This window comes from Acanthopagrus latus, chromosome 4 (assembly GCF_904848185.1).
Source record: "Acanthopagrus latus isolate v.2019 chromosome 4, fAcaLat1.1, whole genome shotgun sequence".
Taxonomy (NCBI): domain Eukaryota; kingdom Metazoa; phylum Chordata; class Actinopteri; order Spariformes; family Sparidae; genus Acanthopagrus; species Acanthopagrus latus.
In genome coordinates, this window is record NC_051042.1 from 10169093 (window position 1) to 10189998 (window position 20906).

At 41.3% G+C, this 20906-nt stretch overlaps 1 protein-coding gene across 2 annotated transcripts in view; it reads left to right on the top strand.

Moving 5' to 3' along the window:
- si:ch211-186j3.6 (neural-cadherin) overlaps positions 1 to 20906 on the top strand; it is a 268142-nt gene that overhangs the window by 212136 nt on the left and 35100 nt on the right. For both annotated transcript variants that reach the window (XM_037096548.1, XM_037096549.1), the window contains 4 exons: positions 5942 to 6069; positions 7815 to 7938; positions 13396 to 13576; positions 15741 to 15907. In XM_037096548.1, coding sequence (XP_036952443.1) covers positions 5942 to 6069; positions 7815 to 7938; positions 13396 to 13576; positions 15741 to 15907 — 600 coding nt within the window. The remainder of the gene's footprint in view (positions 1 to 5941; positions 6070 to 7814; positions 7939 to 13395; positions 13577 to 15740; positions 15908 to 20906) is intronic.

Genomic DNA, 20906 nt, shown 5'->3' on the forward strand with positions numbered 1-20906 from the left:
AATGATTGCAATAGTCCTCCTTTGACATTCTCTTCCTAGGATCATTTCAAGTGAATTTAATTAGAGTGAAATTAAGCTAATCATCATTTGACTGAGGATCGCCTGGAGCTCTTCACCTCCAAGGGCTCACACATAACCGCTGCCTTATAGTTCTTGCCCCAATTGAATTTCAAGAAGACAGTCTGAGATCCTATTTTTAGAGTCTTTGATATAACCCAACCTGAAAGCCTCACAGTCTCACCTTAAAGCAGCTGGACTCCCTCTGTCTGAACCCTTTTTTTTTGTGTGTGTGTGTGTTGCGAATCTCATTGCGAACTGGATGAGGACCACTTCAGCAAGGACTGTGTCCGATTTTGTAAGCCTCTTCATAGTCAGCCTCTTTAAAACCTAAAACGGATTAATTAAACTTGCGTTTGCCCCATTTAACATTTAGACCCCTCATTTAAAATAACGACAACGCTGCTTATGCAACCTTAATTGCAGTCTAACCGTTTAGACAAAGGCCTTGCCATCAGGAACCCTGCCTTGCCACTGGTCTGCCACTGAAATGTGTGCAATTATTGTTCAGTTCAGCAGCACACATTGATCTTGACAGAAACATGTTTTGTTTATCTTTTATATTTGCTATATTTCTTTTTTAAAGAAAGGAAAAAACTGCCTCCGGGTCAGCTTCACATTGACTCCTGCATAAACACAAACACAGAGCTTATTCGCTCATTATTGAGAGCAGCCAAACGAGTACATGAATGTACCTTTATTTTGAACTGCATGAACACATATTACAGGTATTATTCAGCATCACAGTGGTATTAATCAAAGTCACAGGTGTATCTATTCATTTGGCGGCAGGAGCTTACCCAGCCCAGTTGTGTGTTCTGGTTGGATAAGCTGCCGTTGTGTGATAGGGTTAGATCAACAGCAGCAAGGACACATCTGTGGTCTGGGATTTACTGTACAAATCAGCTGTCAAGAATCTTACCATAACCATGAATCATTTATTAACTTACCAAAGACTTCTGAACCAGTTACTGCATAGCGCTTGGACAGCATAGAACAATAAACTGTAGCACTATTAGAAAAACACAAATATTAAGTCATTTAAATTCTCTAGGAAGCATTGCCATTAACAGATGTGAAGCCTTCTGAAAGTGTTGTTTGTACAATTGTCAAGAGCTGAAGTTGCTTGCATAATGTCGTTAGTGTATAGAAGAATAGAAATAGAATTAGAGTGAGATCGCCCACAATGACACAGTGAACGCGGGTCCGAATTGTAACCCCCTGTGTGTGGAAACCAGTCACGATGGTTTATCTATCCACCAACTGGAGCAGTGATGATGGACATGAAGCATTACTTCAGTGTGAAATCAGCTGTTCTTACCGTATCAGAGGCATACAGTATTTGACGTGTGTGTGAGAGAGTGTGACTCAGAGCATATTCATTGATTATTAGGCTCCCGTATCATGAGGTCATCAAAATGATGCCTCAGCTTTTTTTTTTTTTTTTAACAGTGCTGCATGAAAGTTTTAAAACAATTTAACAGGAAGGAAAAACTTGTATGCGCAGCACATGTCTGAGTGGCTGACTTTATCAGCAGTGATATACACACCGATCAGACATAATATTATGACCACTGACAGGTGAAATGAATAACACTGATTTTCTCTTCATCATGGCACCTGGTAGTGGGCAGGATATATTAGGCAGCATGTGAACATGTTATCCTCATAGTTGATCTGTTAGAAGCAGGAAAAAAGGGCAAGTGTAAGGATTTGAGCAAGTTTGACCCCAAAGTGTGATGGCTAGACGACTGGGTTTAGAGCATCTCCAAAACTGCAGCTCTTGTGGGGTGTTCCCGGTCAGTGGTCAGTGTCTATCAAAAGTTGTCCAAGAAAGGAACAGTGGTGAACCGGCAACAGGGTCTTGGGCAGCCAAGGCTCACTGATGCACATGAGCAGCAAAGACAGGCCCCTGTGGTCCAACCCACAGACGAGCAGCTGTTGCTCTAATTGCTGAAAAAGTTGATGCTGGTTCTGAAAGAGAGGTGTCAGAATACACAGTGCATCACAGTTTGTTGCGTATAGGGTGCCTATACTGACCCCTGTCCTCTGCCGAAAGCAGCAACAATGGGCACATAAGCATCAGAACTGGACCACGGAGCAATGGAAGAATATGGACTGGATGAATCATGTTTTATTTTACATCACATGGATGGCCGGTTGCGTTGCTTACCTGGGGAATACATGGCACCAGGACCACATCATAAGCATTACAGTGCATCTCTCCGTTCTTTTTTCACTGGACATTCCAACAGGTCTCAGAGCCCCCCCCCCATTCATCTGGCGGCTTCAGATCTGTTGTGTCAAGAGAGAATGTTGTCCTGCATTTGTCAGCATGCGTCCACAGACACAAAGAGCACAGACAGACCTCAAGAGGAAGTTCATGCACTCTCAAAACTCCGATCAAAGCGTCTAAACCTAAACACATGAAGCAAGAAACTGTTGCTACACTGCCTACCCCCCTTACATGATATAGTTTTGTTGTAGTACTTTCATGTAGTCAAAATATAGAAAGTTTATTAACTAGAAGTCCCCATTATTCTGATAACATACCAGGAAAACGAAGGAAAAAAAAAAAAAAACTACAAATAACCTAGCTATAACTAATGACATAAATATTATGTCTATATTAAGTCTATATTGCTATAAAAGCAAGGAATCTGTCTGTGTGTGTATGTGTGTGTGTGTCTGTTCCTCAAATATCTCTGCGGATCAGGATCAGACTGACATGAGAGTTTCAACATGGCTGCTGCTCAGTTCAAGGGTGTGGGACGTCGGATTTGTTTGGACTACAATGATACCGTTAATAATTTTTTTCATAAATGCTTTACAAATTCCGCAGCATTGTCCACTGGAGCCACCACAGTCACATGCACACCAGAGCCAATCACTGCACACCGTAGCCACGTGCGCACCAGAGCCAATCACTGCAGAGCTTAAACCCATGACATATCTTAAAAAACAAGCAGATTTACACCTACAGCGGCGCGAGCTGGACTGTCATTTTGACGGCGGTTCGGTTTGGTTCTGTTCTGTTCTGTGCATCTAAACCGACTGTTGTGGATTAATGAGACTAAATGAGTCCGGACAGAGTCTGTTCGGGTCTGAGGAGATCCAGAGACGAGCGGACAACCACAAGTGGAATCAGAATCTGTAGATGTTCATGTGTAGCTAGCTGCTAGCCGCTAGGCCACCCACACGGCCCACCTCCCGAGTTGACGGACGCACCGGCAGGTCCAAAACCGGACTTAGGGGAAATAATGTTTTTCGCGAACACTGGCGTCACGTTTGCTTTGTGTCTGGTGCAGGAAGAAATGGTAAAAAGCAGGCTTTTGTCACGAAAGTGTCCAAGCAGCAAGTTTGGTGGTTGAGGAACCGGAAGTTGTGGGAGGGACTGAGGCGGATGAATGACAGGCAGCGACGGTTGGTGTAGAGACAGCTAGATATTGAGAGTTGAGAGATTTGTCACATTTGGAGTGTTTGGAGTGTATAGTTAGTGTGTTATGTAGTGTGTTTAGTGTGTAATGGAGTCTTTTTTTTGTTTAATGAGTCAAAACAATGAGGAGACTGCTGAATGTGGAGCAGGCAGTGCAGCTCTTCATTCAGCTGGAAGGAGCTCAGGCAGACCTGAGCATTGCCTGCATTTAAATGCAAATAGTTACATATAACTTTGTACATTTTTTAAAATGTATGCTCATATTTAGCAATAGGAATACAAACTTCTTACGGGCACTGCACTAGTATAAGTAAAGTCAAAATAAATGTAGTGTGATGAAAGTGTAATATTTGCTACTGGGATGTAATGGGGTAAAAGGTATGGTTTAAAACTTATCTATACTGTATATTTCTTTTGTCAGAGAACCACCATCTCATGGTGACACCCTGCAATTGAATTAACGGGTGTGTTTACAGTGGGCTTAAGTGGGCAGTTGACACCGCAGTGGCATAGACAGAGACCACACTGAAGTTGAAGGACATCATCAGAAACCCATGCACAGGCAGGCAAGGACTTGGCACAACGCATTTCTGGAAGTGGAGTAAGGCAGACCTGAGGCAGAGGAGAGGAATGATCCATGAAGAGGGAGGAGCAGTGAAGTGCAAGGGCTGCATAACTTGGATCAACAAGGCGTCCAGACAAAGTGGGACCTGTCACAGTGGAAGAACTCTGGAGACTGGACATATCTTTCCTGCTCCAGTCATTGTATGAGACCTAACCAGCTGTAATGAACCTGCACAGGTGGAGAATGCAAGAGGACCTGCTGTGTTGGTTATGTGGAGAGAGGCATGTTGGATCACATAGTGGTGAGATTCAAGACTGCCATTAGCCAGGGATGATTGTGATAAGGCAGAGGTAAAAGGAAAGGCGCCAAATATCAGGACCTAGTCCAACAGTGCAGGGATAAAGGATGGTAAGCATCGCTATTTTCTATTGAAATCAGCTGTGGAGGGTTTCCGGCATAGTCCGTGTAGAACACACTCACAGCTCTGGGAATAGCAGGAAGGGTGAGGAAAGCAGCTGCTCAAAAGTTGGGAGAAGCAGCAGTAAGTTGGAAGCCATCACTGCTGACCTGCCTGCTTGAGGACGTGGTGGTTCCGGGTTGAAAATGCCCGAGGAAGATTGAACGCCATGTTACGACATTTTCTCCTGGCATAATCTCGAGTGTGACTGAAGGACTTAGCATGTAGATGAAACTTAAAGACAGAGAAGCTTTAAGTGACGAACATGTATCTGTCATTTCCCTATAAAGAGTGAAAAACATGCCTACCCACGAGTAAGGTCAAGTCTATCTTATAGTGCTATATTGTACGCAATGGGGAATGTTTCAGTTTTTTGAAGATAACATCACCTCCCCTCCAAGAGGCTTCTTTGTGTTCTGAAACAGTAACAGCTGGAACTGTATGCTAAAACAGTGGCACTTAGACAGGGTGTTGTGATTCACAAGACTAAGTGTGACAGTTTTGGTGACAATTTTAAGTAATTATCTTTTCCGCCAAGATAGTTAGGCTTTTACCTGTGTCGATGTGCTTGTTGTTGGTTGGTTGGTTAGTTTCTCAGTGTGATAAGACAAAAAACTACTGAACAGTTTTCCATGAAACCTGGAGGATGGGTCTAGGCCATAAGAGACCCCATAACTTTTGGTGTTATTCTAGATGAGAAGATGGCTCCAAGAAATTGTTCACACTTTCTTGTAACATAACGTAACATTGGGATTTTTTATTTTGACATTTTCGTTCATTACTCAGAGAATAATGCATGAATCCTCATGAAAGATATCTGGGGTATTTAGGTGGCTGATATCAATGAGGGAGTACAATTTGAAGTGGATCCTAGATGCGGTGATCTCTAAATAATCGTTAAGCATGTATGGGCGGCTTAAGATTTACAGTGGTACTATTCAATTTTAAGCTGGATTTGCTTGACTGAGTCAAAGTCAGCTTTTAGGCCTCGAGGTATGTGCTCTACTAGGCACCATTCTGTTTTTTTTTAAGGGAGATGCAGTGCTTTAATCTGTCCTGTCAGAATACCCATTTACTGTCCATGAGACATGATGATGTTATTGTGATAGTTTGAGCTGCATTGTGCACCTTTTTCATCACCTCAGTTGCACAATTCCATGGCAATTTTAAGATGAAGATGACAACTTGTTTTTTTGTTTTTTTTCTGAACTAACAGGGCCCATAGCAGGCAGCAGCAGGGTAATATGCACTAATGAAAGAAATGCAAATCATAGGCAGCACTTGTTATACCAATAATGGTAAAGGAGCACTTGCCAGCAACAGGAGGTACACTTATTATAATGAAAATAAATAGGGGGCTTTATTAATGCAATTGGTTCTGCGATAAGGTTGTACACAGCATGTCCTTGTTTGTGCGATCTCTCAGGAAGTGCGATTCACCCTGGATCGCTGTTCAGGGGCAGCAGTCATGGAAATGGAGGGACTGGGCAGCTGGTTGACCACCCAGGACCACTCTTCCTGTGAAGTGACGGGAGTTACACCCAACACTGACAGGTACACACAATCACCCAAACACACACATACACTTGTCTGAACGTCAGTACACACAGTATTTCTTACAGTACCCTGTTCTTACAATACAAATGCTTCAATCATGCCTCAACTGTAAAAATAACTACTAATCACTATGTGATTGTGAAAGGGTGAATAATTACCCATCAACCTAGTAAGAACTGAAAAACTAACTGCATACTTATTAGATTGTAATTTAACAAGAAACTACAGAAAAAAGATGTATATGCAAGGATCATGCAGAAGAGTGACAATCATGAATGTATTGTGGACAAAAACTCATGCCATATACTCGGTAACAATGAGAAGAAATACTTTAGTCTTGCCAATAGGTTGTGAATAGACTTTTACTCATGTGTCATACTTTATGGGCACATTTACTGTTCATTTACTCTTATCTGTCACCTTTTAATGTTCTTTATTGAGGCTTGATAAGACATGAGAATAACTTGATTGTGAGTTATTTTTGGTACAATGGTATTGTGGTTAAGTGATACTATGTAGGATTACTGCATTAAAATGTTACATTGAACAGACGTGAGCGTGAATAAAACTCTAATGCATTTCTTCATCCACGGATATTTGTGAGTTGTGTCAGGTGTATTTTTCATCAGTAATGGTGGTTGTTTAATGGCGTGTTCACACCCAGCAAAGTGAACATGAACTGGGTGGGGTTGACCATGGCATCTTCTGTCTGTTTTTATGTTACTCTTGCAAATTGTTTGTTTTGTTTTTTTGCATTAGCCATGAGCTAGCAGGCAAGAGCACACATCAGCGGAGCATGTGTCTATGTGTTTGAATTCAGGTTGACCTCTCACTAAGCTCAGCAATCACCAAAGACTCAGGTTCTCTCTGTTCTTTTCCCCTCCACTCTCTTTAACTTTATGTTCATGAGGTAAAGAACATTTCTCCTCTAGCTCACTGCTTTACTCAGCTTGATAAATGGGAGTGATGATGAATGCACTTTTATCCTAAAAGTTTTAAAAGTAATCTTTGAGCTCTCCTGCCGTCTTGGCTCTGCACCTGACTCTCTCCTCCAGAGCTGGCTCTCATGCCGAGCAGTGGTTCAGGTCCCCCATATCTCTGCCTGGCCCTCCCCACATAAGACACAAGTCTTTTGTGTTGCTTTAATTGCTAGCCTGCTAGCAGCGGACATTACATATAGTGTGTTTAAAGCTACACTGATTCATATTTTCACATGTATTACATAAGGGGTCATTTGTAGTGACTAGCCCTCAGAACTATGTAGGTTCTTAGTGTCTTTTGCATCATTGTTTTGATTTGCATCCTGCAATTTTCATCTTGTGGTTTCATTTCAGTGCTCTTATCAGGATTGTCACTAATTTATGTTTATCAGATGACGATAAAAGCAACTCCAAATAAATGTTTGTGCCACAAACACTTAAAGTGATAATGTATCAGTGTTATGTTTACAGATTCTTCCACTGCACAAGTGACCAAAAATATAAACTGGACTCTATTTATCAATCCAGTTAACCAACAACTTTTTTTTTTTTTTTTGCTGACATGTTGGAATTTCTGTGTTAAATGACGAAAATAATGGCTATAATATGGTTTAATAAAATTGTATTCAGTTCCATGATGCCAACAATCATCACTTTGGATTTGTGATTCTGCCCAGTGCAAGTAAGATGCGTGCCATTGTTGGTTGGTTGTCAGTAGCGTCTGTATGCTTATATCGGCATTCATGCCTATTTGTGTTTTAGACACCTGAACATGAGCCACGTGCTCCAGCTCGGTGGTGTCAACGAGGACATCCCCTACATCTACCCTCAGCTTCAGCACAAACACTTCACCGGCTGCATCCGCAACCTCATCGTGGACAGCAAGGTAACACACTTGAATGCAAAGATGACACACGTAACCACACAATCATTAGCACATCAGTCTGCAAGCGTACTGAAACTCACACCTGCGCTCTAGATTATAAATGGATTAATAACAGACTCAGCATTCACATTACCCTTGTGCCATGTAAGAGATGGTTTTTTTTTACGCTTTTAACTGTAACCTGAAAGCACTCTCAAATATTACACACGTGGACTCTAAGGGTGAAATGAAATATAAACCTGTCCACTCTTGCCCAATCCGACTTCAAGTTAAGACTTTCAAGTAGCCTTCTACTACTCTGTTGGAGTCCATGCTCGACCATAACAATCATAGCCCAACCCTAAGAAAGACCTAAATCAATTTTTGTATGAACACAGGCCTCAGGTACGATAGCCTTTTGAGAACCCAATGCATCGTAAGGCCTGAAATGTTGGTTAAAATTGTATTTTCTGCTGCAATTTTTTGCGTGGCATCAAATAAACCTCTGACTAGGTGAGAAATTCTGCCCCTGACAGTCAAAAACTATTGAGTCTGACATAACTGGCATTTAGACACAAATGTCATGGTCTTTAGGGACTCTATGCCTGTGGATGCAGACAGGGTAAGATGTGGTTTCCCTTTTTTAAAAAAAAAAGAATATGGGGGAAATGCCTAGACAATTTGTATCGAATGTGTATGAAAGATGCATCTTACTGACCAAAGTAAGTCTTGTGTAACTTATCACGCTTTTGAAAATAACTGATAGTGATAATGTCTCACTCTCATATCGCTTGCATTTGTTCAAAAGTGGCAATTACATTGGTATATACACTCAATTTACACCTTGATCAAAACATGCTCTGCATTTAGATACTTACAATCTAATCATGGCACATTTTGTGTTCTCTATGCAAAGCAGACATGTGGGCAGGGAGCTAGAATCCTAGTCTTTTGTGACACTTCTGTAGGAGGAAAGCGTTGACGTGATTTCGCTATAGTAGTGCTTGCAGCCTAATTGAACAGCCACAGTGACTACTCCAGAGTAGACGAGATAAATGAGTCTCTTTAGAGACTGATGTTTCTGGACTTTTACTCCTCATTCTTTAAGCAGAGGACCTTGGATAAAGGCACTGTCTTGTTATCCACAGAGTGCAGGTGTGGTTTTTACTGCAGTTTTTATCTTAAACAGTTGTTGACACAAAAAAAAATAAAACAGCAAAGCCTTGTATAAAATCAAATGAGAGGGTCATCGGAAATACAGACAGCGAAGGCTACCACTTTAACTCAGGTTATTTACAGGTACTCTGATATCGCTCTGATATTCTTTGTGAAAATGAAAACGTATTAACCTGACAGTGTAGAAGGAATTGGGGATCAGTAGTGTATGTGTAATGTAATGTATTATGCTGCTGTAACTACAAAATGGGAACATCCATACATTATATTGGCCTGTGCAATTTGAAATGATACGGTTTGACTAAGAAACATCAAGCAATGCGAATAAATGTTTCAGGACTTTCTAACACTAAGTGTGTACATGTGTGCTTGCAGGAAGGCATGCTGGCAGCAGGTTATTCAGGACTCACCTTCAGTTTAAATCTGACTCAAGCAGCAGCCTCCAGTGGCTGGCACAAACAACTTTCGTTAAAGAAAATTCTTGCTCAGGTTTTTGTCATTTTCCAGGTGGCCAAAAGCAAAACAATCTGTAAACAGTCGACTTAACATTTGTCAGCAAACAACAAGTAGGCAACAGGTGAAACCTTTGTCCGTCCATCAGTGGCAGTTCAATACATTTAAAACTGTACACCTGCTCCTCTGAGATAACTGACAAGCCCTGCCACCTAACCAAAGATGGAAGGAAATCAATTAAGTAAGCCAAATAAAATCAGACTGCTACTTAACCTAGGTCACTACTGGGCAATACCTATTCAGTTCATGGGCTCAGCAGGATAGGCTGTAATTAGCGGCTGTGCAAACACATTGGTCTGCTTTTAACATTATAATGTGACCACTTTTCCGTAGTCTGGTCAGATGTTACGGAGCCACACGGCCCCTTGGGCCAGCAAGTGTTGATGTTAGGATAGTAGTCTTATTACTGCATAAGCATTAAGCGCAATGTATCTGTATTCAGCCAGCAGTAGTTTAAAGCTCTGTTAAGATGTTGAGTCGAGGCTTGTAGTTGATGCGGTGCACCTCAGCTGAAGACGGAGCAGGAGGCTGCACAAACGTTATGTCCTAATGGGAGAAATCTGCATGATGCATGTGGGTGGACATGAAGACAATAAATCTCCATAGAGCGCGCAACAGTAGGCGTGATGACTGATAATGTTGATGGACATGTTCCAGCATTGTGTGATTTCTTTCTCTTGTGTTATTTATTTTTTTTTTTTCCCTCATTTGGTGGTATTATTATCTCAGAGCCTGCTAATATATCACATGTGTTACTATAGCAACATTATCTGTTATTGTGATAGACACGCTTGCTTTAACTGCTGTATGCATCTGTTTCCTCTTTCTTTGCACATGTCTCAGTTTTTGTCTGTGATTCTACTTCAGTGTCTCTGTTCATATTGTATCATTTTGATCCTTTGTTTTGATATCTGGCTGTGTCTGCTTCGAGTGTGTCTGCCTTTTTAGTAGGCCTGTTTGTCTGCACATTATACGCAAGCATGGTTCTGTTTTAGAGCCAGACGGGTACAAGATGTGAAGATCATGTCACCTCACCTTAACCCATTGAAGTATGAAGCATGGCTGTATGGAAGCAGTATAGAGGCGAACGTGAGGATGGGTCCAGGGAAAGGGACACAAGGAGACATTTTTTCGTTTTATAATTGTATTTCTATTCTGGAGTTGAGTCTCTTCCCCTCTGGCTGTCACTCACCACCATCTGTTTTTAACTCTGCATCCCCATCCTGTCATCATTCTGCTCATCTCGCTCCATTCAGTTCTCAGTCTAACATTACTGCTTTAAGTTTTTTTTTTTCCTGTGGTTATGACACAACTGTCACGCTTTTTAGAAATATAGAGGTTTGCAGTAACAGGAATTGGGATAATGGCTTTATGAATGCTTGTGTCTTTGAGTTGACATCGCTTTTGCAGTGTTTCTTGTCAAAAAGTTCGGCTTTTAAAAATTCTGGCCCATTACTGAAAACATGCAGAGCTACAGAATAGGTTTTGAGACAGAATCTGCTGCCTGCACAGTGGGTTTAAGAAAACTCTCGATCTAGATTTTGTTTTGTGTGACATTAATTTGGCACACACTGGAGATATTTCAGAAAGAAAAAAAAACACGCTCTGATGCATCTCCTGAACTTCAAATGAAAAACCTGAACAGATGAGTTGAAAAACATTCATTTTTTTCATTCATCGTTTTTAATACAGGACAAGTATTGCCACAATATAGAACAATAGTTTTGAGTTTAGTGTGCTTCAAACTTTGTATCAACAGTTTGATCATTTCCAGGGTGGCCTGGTGCCAGAAAATAAAACAAAAAAAGTTGAAGAAAGGCCCTCTTCTTCTTCTTCTTAACTTGACAATATCCCTTGTGCACAAAGCCAGATCCATTGAAAATATCAGGTTAGGTGCAGCAGAACTGGACTGTCCTGCACAGAGCTGAGCTGACCTTATCTTCTGGAAGAAAATCCCAAAAGATGGGCTGCACTGTTTTGGAATGAGAAGTTCGGCCATTCTGAACTTTACACACATGGGTGTAAAGTTTGGATGGCAGCAAACTTTTTCACCTTGGCTTACAACAAAACACATTTATTTTTTAGATCTTTTTTTTTTTTTTTTTGTTTGCCCGATAAAGATCTGCCAAAATGACTTTAGGTCTACTTGTCTTTCTCCTGTGCACCTGGCTGATGAAATAGATGTGCTGTAATTTTTTTTGTTTGTTTGGCCCGGCATCTCACAAAGGCACCTTACTGTACGTTGGGTTCTTTTGTCATTTGTCACTGTTACACTCAAATTCTGTGCTTTTTCGTTGTGTTGTCAGACTTGATGTCTGTGTGTCACTCACCATCATTTCACCTCTTATTGAGACAGAGATGCTATGAGTCTCATACAAGCCTAGTTTCCATTCTTATCCCTACACCCCCCATTTCACATGAATTGTAACTCCGTGTTGAGTCATACGGCAGATGGCGGAATTATGAACATCCATGTTTGATGCATATATTTTCTATATATTTTTGTACATATGTTTTTTTTTAATAGTTAGATGTTATAAAGCATTATCATTTAATTCTATTCTGTTGTATTCTTAATAATTGAAGGCGAACTGGTTTGAAATGCGAGCTGATGGGGCAGTTCGTCCATGCAAACGGTGGGTAGGGGGGAGGCTGTAGGTGCTGGACTGGTGTGGAGCCACAGTTTTGGGGAGACTTCACTCACTGCACTGCACACTCACCGCTGTATATTTTGGTCTAGAATTTGTTTTTCACTTCTCCTGGGCTGAGATATTTTTATACCAAACACCTGAAATTAATCTTGGCAAACACTGCAGCCTGCAGTGTGTCTATGTGGGGGTGTGACAGTCTTATCTGCTGAAGCCAAAACTTGTGATTTAAGCAGAAGCAGGTGTATTTTTGCATTCAACCCATATATCAGTCCAAGTGTTTTGCTCAGGTTCACACACACAAACACACACACACACCACAGTCAAACAGTTGCAGACTCAAATCAATTGCAGACGCCTCAATGTGTCTTTGAGTCATCGATTGCTGTCTGTGTTGCAGTTCTTAGCAATCAACCCTCCAAACCCAGAAAACAGAGGATATGTAGCTTTTAAAGGTCAGCAACCAATGCGTAGCCTCTTTGCTGGAGGCCAGAGCCAATCAGCAGCTCCCGAGCGGCATGCCTCAGCTCCAGTATTTATGATCGCCGCAGCACCAACAGAAGCCATAAAGTTTGGGTAAGGCTGCGAGGAGATTGAACATATTAATGTCTGTTATGGTTTGCTTTGGTGAGGGACACAGACTGAGCTTCCCAAGGTTCCCTGGTCTTATCAGCTTTCTGTGCAGTTGGCCATGCTGTTTGTCTGTAAGGAGATTGGTCCACTGTTTGTTTTTCATCACTGGGTCGTGAGAGAAATGAGGGTGGAAATGAAGAGAAGGCCATATTGTACCCTGAGCTCATGTCCTTCAACACGTTTGAAAGATTCCCTCTTGATTTGTTTTCTTTTTTTATTTCTCACTCATTCTAACTTATTTTTCTCTTTTCAAACTTTGACTCACCCCCAGTTTCTTACCCCTAACTTTCTTTTTCTTTTTTTTTTTTTTACTGTCGCTTTGCTTATTTGTCTCCTCTTTTGTCAACTTTACTTTCACACTTTTTTTCTTGATTACACTTTCCTTTTTAAATACTGTTCACACATTGTTCCCCTCTTCTTTGCTTCACTTGTCCCCCTTGATGTCAACATCTCTGCTTCCTCGACCTCATCCTCTCTTCATTTACTGCTCTCTATCTCCTCCACTCAGCTGTATGATTTGGGCTCCCCGGCCGACTCACAGTCCAGCTCTCCGGGCTGCCTGACCACCGACAGCAGCTGTGTCAACATGGGCTATCCATCCTGCGGCCACCGGGGTCGCTGTCATGGCGAGTGGGGCTCCTTCAGCTGCCAGTGTGTGCCGGGATACACAGGACACCAGTGTGAAGAGGGTGAGCTAATTTTTATCGATTTTATTTTATTCATTTTGTTTTTATTTTTTGTACTTGTGTATTTAAGGATCAAAGGTGTGCTAGATTGTACAACATCAAAATGATGACAAAATAATCCATGTGTCCATGAAAGATATTTTACCCCCTTGGCTAAATACTTTAACTAAAGCACAGCTGGTAGTAACCAAGCACACATATTTACATAATGCTAAGAAAATGAATTTGCAATGGCACGACAGCAAAATACTGAGTTAGATTTCGGTCTAAAAGTTTCATGTTAAAAAAATGTGTGTTGGCTGGTTACAATTAAAATCACATGAAGTAGATGAAAGAGCTGAATGTGGCGCTTACAGGATACATGTTGTTTTCTCTCCTCTTCAGCTATGTGAATCAGGTAAACCAGTAGATTTATTTGCAGTTTCAAGTTTCAGTCTTCTGGTAAACATGTAACCTCTATTGTAAAAGACAACCAAACTTTGAGTGAGCTACAGGCTTACAGACCACACATTTACTTATGTTATCACCCACCGCTGTTCCATTCCTCTCTAACATCAAGGGTGTACATCCGCATGGTAGCGTCCTGCATGCAGATGGGATTTACTTGATTTGTAAATTCATGTATATATAGGCCAAGCATTTGCTTTCTCCTCGAAGATAGACTCACAGGGCAGCGTCCATATCGAGGATACATCTGGCCCGAAGAAATCAGCTCTGTTCCCTGTGTTGGTCTTGTGGTTGTGGAGGCGTTTGTTAGGACAGTTGTTGGCCTGAAATTGGGTATTTGATGATCCTGATTGCCCTGGTCCTTCACCGCCTGTTGTACCAGTCCTGCAGTTTGAGGAAAGCACCTCCAGAGATGCTTTCTGCTACTCTCTCCCAGGCTTTACAGTCTTGGTTCTTATCTTGTACCACATGGTGATGCTTTCTGATAGGACTCGGTAATGTCCGTGTATTAAATGTATCAAAAATCCCTTTCTTAAACAGCTTAAGTGTATCAAGGAAAAGCAACTTCATCACTGTGAACAGTTGGTCCTCAACTGTTGCGACCATTTGTCCCCACATTAATTCCTATTTAGTGTCATTTGTGACCCTGCCTGTAAAACAGCGACATGCAGCAGCATCTTTCAAAAAATGTTGGCGACTGAACCAATTAATTCATGAATGATGAAATGTGAATGAATCACGGCCCATATTCATGAGATGACTCAAGCTCTGCTGCGAATGACCAACATCCATGAGCCATCATATAATGTATAACTGACACATCTATTTTCATACACAAAGAAGCATACATGAGCCATTACTCACCCATTACAGTCAATTTTGGACATTATGTCATCATCTTAAACTCACTGCTCAATGGACGTGATGCTCACTGGATCTCTCTCTGTCTCGCATTTATCTAATTGTGCTGTATCCAGATACATTACATTCCCCAAGATGCATGGTAATGTCAGGAAGAAAGAGCGAATACAACAGATCAAAGTTGCACCAAGAAAAGACAAAATTATTATGTTTTTACTGATATTGCTTCGAAAAGTCAACCAGGGATCTGATCAATATTCACAATTCTGTAAATTTAGCCCACCAGACTAAACTTACTTACTACACCATGTCTTTACTAAACCACCTATTTATGTATAAAGTGAGATTATTATTGTAAAATGTGAAGCGTTCATATGATTTCAGATCCCAGAAAAAAGCATGCATGAATATCAACTTTGTTAAAATGACATGGAAGAGAGACAGAGGGAGAGGTGTTGAGACATCGGATGGAAAAGAAGATGCAACTGGCATACGCAATGAGATGGAAGAACGGCTCTGAAAGCATTTTAGGTGTGCTTGGTTTAGTCTGCCCGGCGTGCACAAAATCCACTTCTGGGAACATGGGTGTAAGAAAGAAGAACCAAGCATAACCAAAGCTAAATCACACATACATATTCTATCATGTGTATTTTACATATTCCCTCCTGCCACCAGCTCTGTGCATATGGGGGGAGTTCAGGGACTTGTGAAACTGGTTTAGTCAAAGTTTCTTGAGGTCACTTCCCTCTAGATTGGATAAAATGTCTTTGTTACATTTAAACTTTAATTGTGTTTATTCTCAGTCATAGCACTATCTGACTCGTGTGTGCGTGTGTGTGTGTGTGTGTATTATCACCAGAGGCCCTGGAGTATTCCTTTGATGGGCACAGTCACGTGCATTTCCAGTTGGCGTCCCCACTGCCCGCCCGGAGGACATGGGTTCAAGTCCTGGTTCGAACCCGTAAACACAGCAGCACCATCTTAAATCTGACCTCGAAGGAGCAGAGTGAATACATAAGACTAGAGGTAAGACAGCTGTGTGAGTGAGAGTGTTGGGGTAGACTGTGTTCAAAGAAAATGTGAAATTTCCTTATTGTAGAATTTCCCCAAAGAAGAACGTGGTACTATTTTTTTTTTTTTTTTTTTTTGGTTGTGTGCAAAAACAAATCTTGACCACTTATGCAGAGCTTAAGTATAGTGGATGTCTCCTCTTACCTTCATCCTGTGAAGTTACAGCCATTTTTTAATGCTATTTCACCCCCTCTCAGTGGCAGCTCCATCGCACTTAGTGTTTTGATCATCCTGCGTCGGCAGAATCACAAACTGAGAACCTCACATGTGTCTTTTTTTCTCCACTCTGCTATCCTCACACATCAGATCTAAACTTCCATGAGCAGGCTGACTTTTTCAAGCAAGAAAAGTACATGTAGATGTACATGAATGCCTATATTTATTGGCTATTGACCGTGATCGAGCAAGGGTGCAACCAGAACGCAACACAGCTTGATCCTCTGGACATTTGGGGCTAGACAGATCCAGGCTAACGTCGTACCCATTACGCAGGCGTCATGCTTACCGCGGGGAAATACAGAGATATTGATCATAAATGACCGTGATGTTGGAATGTCACTATTGAAAGCTAAATAAATGAGTGTGCTTTCCAATATTTTGAAATGCCTCTTTAGTTATCTTAAATGTTAAATTTTAATGTTATCATCGCAGTAATCTACTATGATGTACAACAAATGTGCTCCCAGTCTGAAGTTATGTCAGACATGTAATATCCTATAATGCACCTACAGTTGAAGAAAAACAGTTTTTTTTTTCAATTGGATATTAGCAGTAAAAAAAAAAAAAAAAAAAAAAGTGACATTGAAAACAAATGCATTATTTGGTTATTTGTCATGAAGGCTTCATATGTCCCACTTTTCTTTTTCCTGTGGCTGTGCTCTGCTCACACTTGAATTGTTTTCTCACCTTCGTTCATTTGCCAGCCTCACTCTCTTTTGGTTTTATTTATTTATTTATTTTTTTTTATCCTTACCACCCTGACTTACATCCAGGGATAATGCTATAGCCTCCCGGTCCTTCCCTCTTGCTGTTTTCCCCATGCTGCTACTTCAGGTATAGCTCAGACATCACTGTCTAAAATGATGGTGATTATCCATATCACAGCTGCTGTTACAGAACAACCTCTCCTCTGATCCACGCCCGTCACCCATCTGCCTCTTCTTCCTTTCCACCCATTCTCACATATCCTGTTAAATGTCATACTACTCCCTCAGCACAGTCACATGGGGAGTGAGTTCACATCATTTAACCACTATAAATACTGCGTTTATTCTTGGGTGCGTGAAAAATGTTTTTAATCTTACTCCCCACCCCCCAGTGATGCATTGGAAACCTCACTGATTGTCTTTGATAGAAAACATAAACATGTTGCTTTCAGAGATTATGTTTTTCACCGTAATAGATCTGTTTGCGTTTAACCAGGGGAAGGAATTAGTATGTGTTATTCTTGGCTGCCTGCAAACTTACAATGTGAGGAGGTCTTAGTTTCTGCTGTTCGTGTGTGACTTGCATTCTAACAAAATGGTTAGTGAAATAAATTACATTTTCTTTGTTCAAAGCTACTTTCCTCCCCCAATGGATTACTGATTGCACAATTTGTAGAAGTTTGTACATCCTGCTGTTAAAGTCCTTAGGCAGATGCCTTTTTTTTTCACATGAATGGATCCATGTGAAATTCTCCTAAAAGACGGCATTTTGCTACTCTTTCATGCAACAAGTAGTTAGTTAATAGTTAATTTATGGGCAACATTGCATTTTAATTAAATTCAATGTAAATAGGCTGGGATTAGCTCAAGTGCTGCATCATGTCCTTTGAGGCTAACGAACAAAACACAAAGTATTAAAACAGTGTTAAAGATTAAAGCATGGAAGTCCATTGTAACCTTCTGGGAGCAGTGTTTGTCCCAAAAATAAGTCCACTTACCAGCTTTCAGGGCTTTCGGTCACATTGCACAATCGTGAATGGAGGTGGCTCAGGTAGTCTGGTGAGCTTTGCTCATGTAACAGTCTCTTTGATATCATTCTGTTATTCAGTCTAGTCTATCTATATTGCATTTGTGGTTCCACGTTATTGGTCAGCGGTGTACTTCTCTATGTGGACGACAGCAGAATGTTGTTTGTTTTTTTTTACCTATTCATCAATCTCAAAACATCGGGTCAGTCCATGTCAGTTCTTCCACACAGGCACAAGGGCTCAACACAACTGAACACACATCGAATTAGACGTGTGACATAGAGGTGTCTCATTGCCTTACGCAAACAGATATTGTTTTGTTTTTTTTTTACCTTTAATTTGTCATTAAACATACTGCAGAAACGAAGGGAACAGATCTCAGAGCTACAAAATGTAGTGCGACTGCTAAGAAAAGGAAGAAAAAAAACAAACAGTGACTATGTTGAAGTTGGCCTTTTATCTATTTGTGGTGGTGTCAGGTTGGTTTACAAGTAAACCAAAATCATTGAAATCACGCTCCCACCAATAAAATCCTTGTATCAAAAACTGACGAAGGAGAACTTCAAATCCAGTTCACCCGGCTCACCTCCTGTTCCACATTTCAACCCTCTGGGAGGCACTGCACCGCGTCTGAACTCCTTTGCCTCCGTGCCATGTATTGCCCCCTTAGTTATTGTATACAAGAATTGTTCAGTGTGTGTTGTGAGATCTGATATGACCGTGTATGCGATTTTTAACTGCACTAGTGCGGTGTCGATGGGACGGTGGTTTTAAATACTGCAACTTAGATTCCACCAGCTTACCTGCGCGGTTGTTTAAGTTCACAAAATAACACTGGACTGAACTTTTCTGTGACCATGGTGCCCATTTCCACCTGTTAGTTTGTACATTTGAACCTCCCACTACGTGGGATGGATGTTGAAACAGAGACTGATGCCAATAATCAGGCGAATGCTTATCAGGTTATGCTTCATACTGAACATCAAACTTGAGCTTCTGGCATTTACGCACGTACAGAACAGCATTAAATATAAGTTGCATGTGGAAACACTTGTATGAATGTCTGTACTGTGTCAGAGTTTGGTTTCGCTTCACAGCATGATTTAAGTTGAAGGAAAAATGCATAAGCCAAGTCGTGTGTGCACACAGCCCGCATTTGCACGCCATTATTTAATCATGAGAAGAGATTAACACATCATCTGCACGTCTGCACTTCCGAAAGGCTGCAACATGAGAGAGAAGTCTGTCACAGGAAGCATCTGGGAGAGGCAAACTGTCCCTGCAGTGGGACTGTTTACTCAGAAACGGAGTCACACACCTTCATATACACCTAGTGTGTGGGGGCCTACGAACACACACACACACACACACACACACACACACACACACACACACACACACACACACACACACACACACACACACACACACACACGCCACTGGAACATTCACTCACACACCACCCAGGGAGCAAGGCAGGAGCGAAATTGCTCTGCTCCGTTCAGCTTTAATTGGGGGTAAAAATCAGGTGGCTCCGAGTGCGCCTGGTTAAAAAGCATTGCCCCAGCGGATCTTAAATATAATTAATACTTCATCACAGAGCCTTGAAATGAGCCACGGTTCCCCAACTAAATAACCTTGGAACCGTCCAGCACTTTACTCAGCTGCTATAAGGCGAGGAGGAGCGAGTGAGGGAAAGAAAATGAAAAGATTGGTGGTAGAGAGGGGCTTAATGTGGTTGAGAGCAGTGGAAGGGAAAAAAAAAAGAAGAGAGAGCAGAGAGCGTTCTCCTCCCAAAACTTGGTGTGTCTTTTTTTGAGAAGGAGTGGGAGCCTAATGGTAGCCACCCACTTCTCCTTTCTCCTCACATCTCCCTCTCTTTCTCTGCCCTTCTCATCTCAGTCCTCTGTTTATGTGGCAGCAGTGGCAGAGGAAGATGGAGGGGAGAAAATTATGCTCAGTGGGACACTTGGAGGAAACAGTTTGAAATTGAAATGAGGACGACCCACCCGGCACTCTATCCCTGTTAAAACAGCCTTCGGACTACTGTCTCTCTCTCTCTCTCTCTATCTCTCTCTCTCTCTATCTCTCTCTCTTTCTCTCCGTCTAATTAATATTGCTCTGTAACAGACATGTCAGTTAGCGTTACAAAGGCCGAAATGTCAACATTTACCTCTCAAGATCTGATGGTAGAGTTGTTCAAATGTGAAAAAAAAAAAAACTCTCTCACTCTCTCTTCTCATCCAAAAATTCTCACTTCCTGTCACCTACAATCTCCTCATATGCTGTCCCTCCTGAGCTGAAAGTTTAAATGTCAGCTTTGTCAGAGCAATGTCTCATTTAAAGTGAAACTCTCGCCAAAAAGCAAGGCTTTATTTTGTGAATGTACATGAGTTAAACCTTCGTGTAAATGCATAATTACGATGAAAGAGGCACTTTTAAGATTTACCGTAGTTTCGTTTTCGGGCAAGCTAATTTACAGTGGAGTGCATGGGGCACTCTTACGCTAGCATCAAATCCGCTATTTTTAAAACACTAAGAAGGCTCGGCACAACATGAAACTTTGCTCGTTGTATCACCAGGGTCTCTACACATGAACACAAGCATTGAGAACACTGTTTGTGTACACAGAGTTTACTAAAAAGAAAGTGTATGAGTAGCCCCCTGCACTCCATTGAAAATTAGCTTGCCCAAAAACGAAACTATGGTGCATCTTAAAAGTGCCTCTTTTGTCGTAATTATGCATTTACACAAAAGGTTGACTCATATACATTCACAAATAAAGCCTTGGTTGCTTTTTGGCAAGAGTTTCACTTTAACAGGCTGAAACTTGAGGAGGTGTTGACAGGGGCAGTTAGATTTTTTTTTTTTCTTTTTTTTTTTAATGTTGAATTTTGTGGGTTCCTATATATTTTAACAATGATTGGTGTGAGATTGTGTGATCATCAAATGGTAGAAATGTCAGTTTACTACAAGGGACTTTTTTTTTTTCCCTGTGTT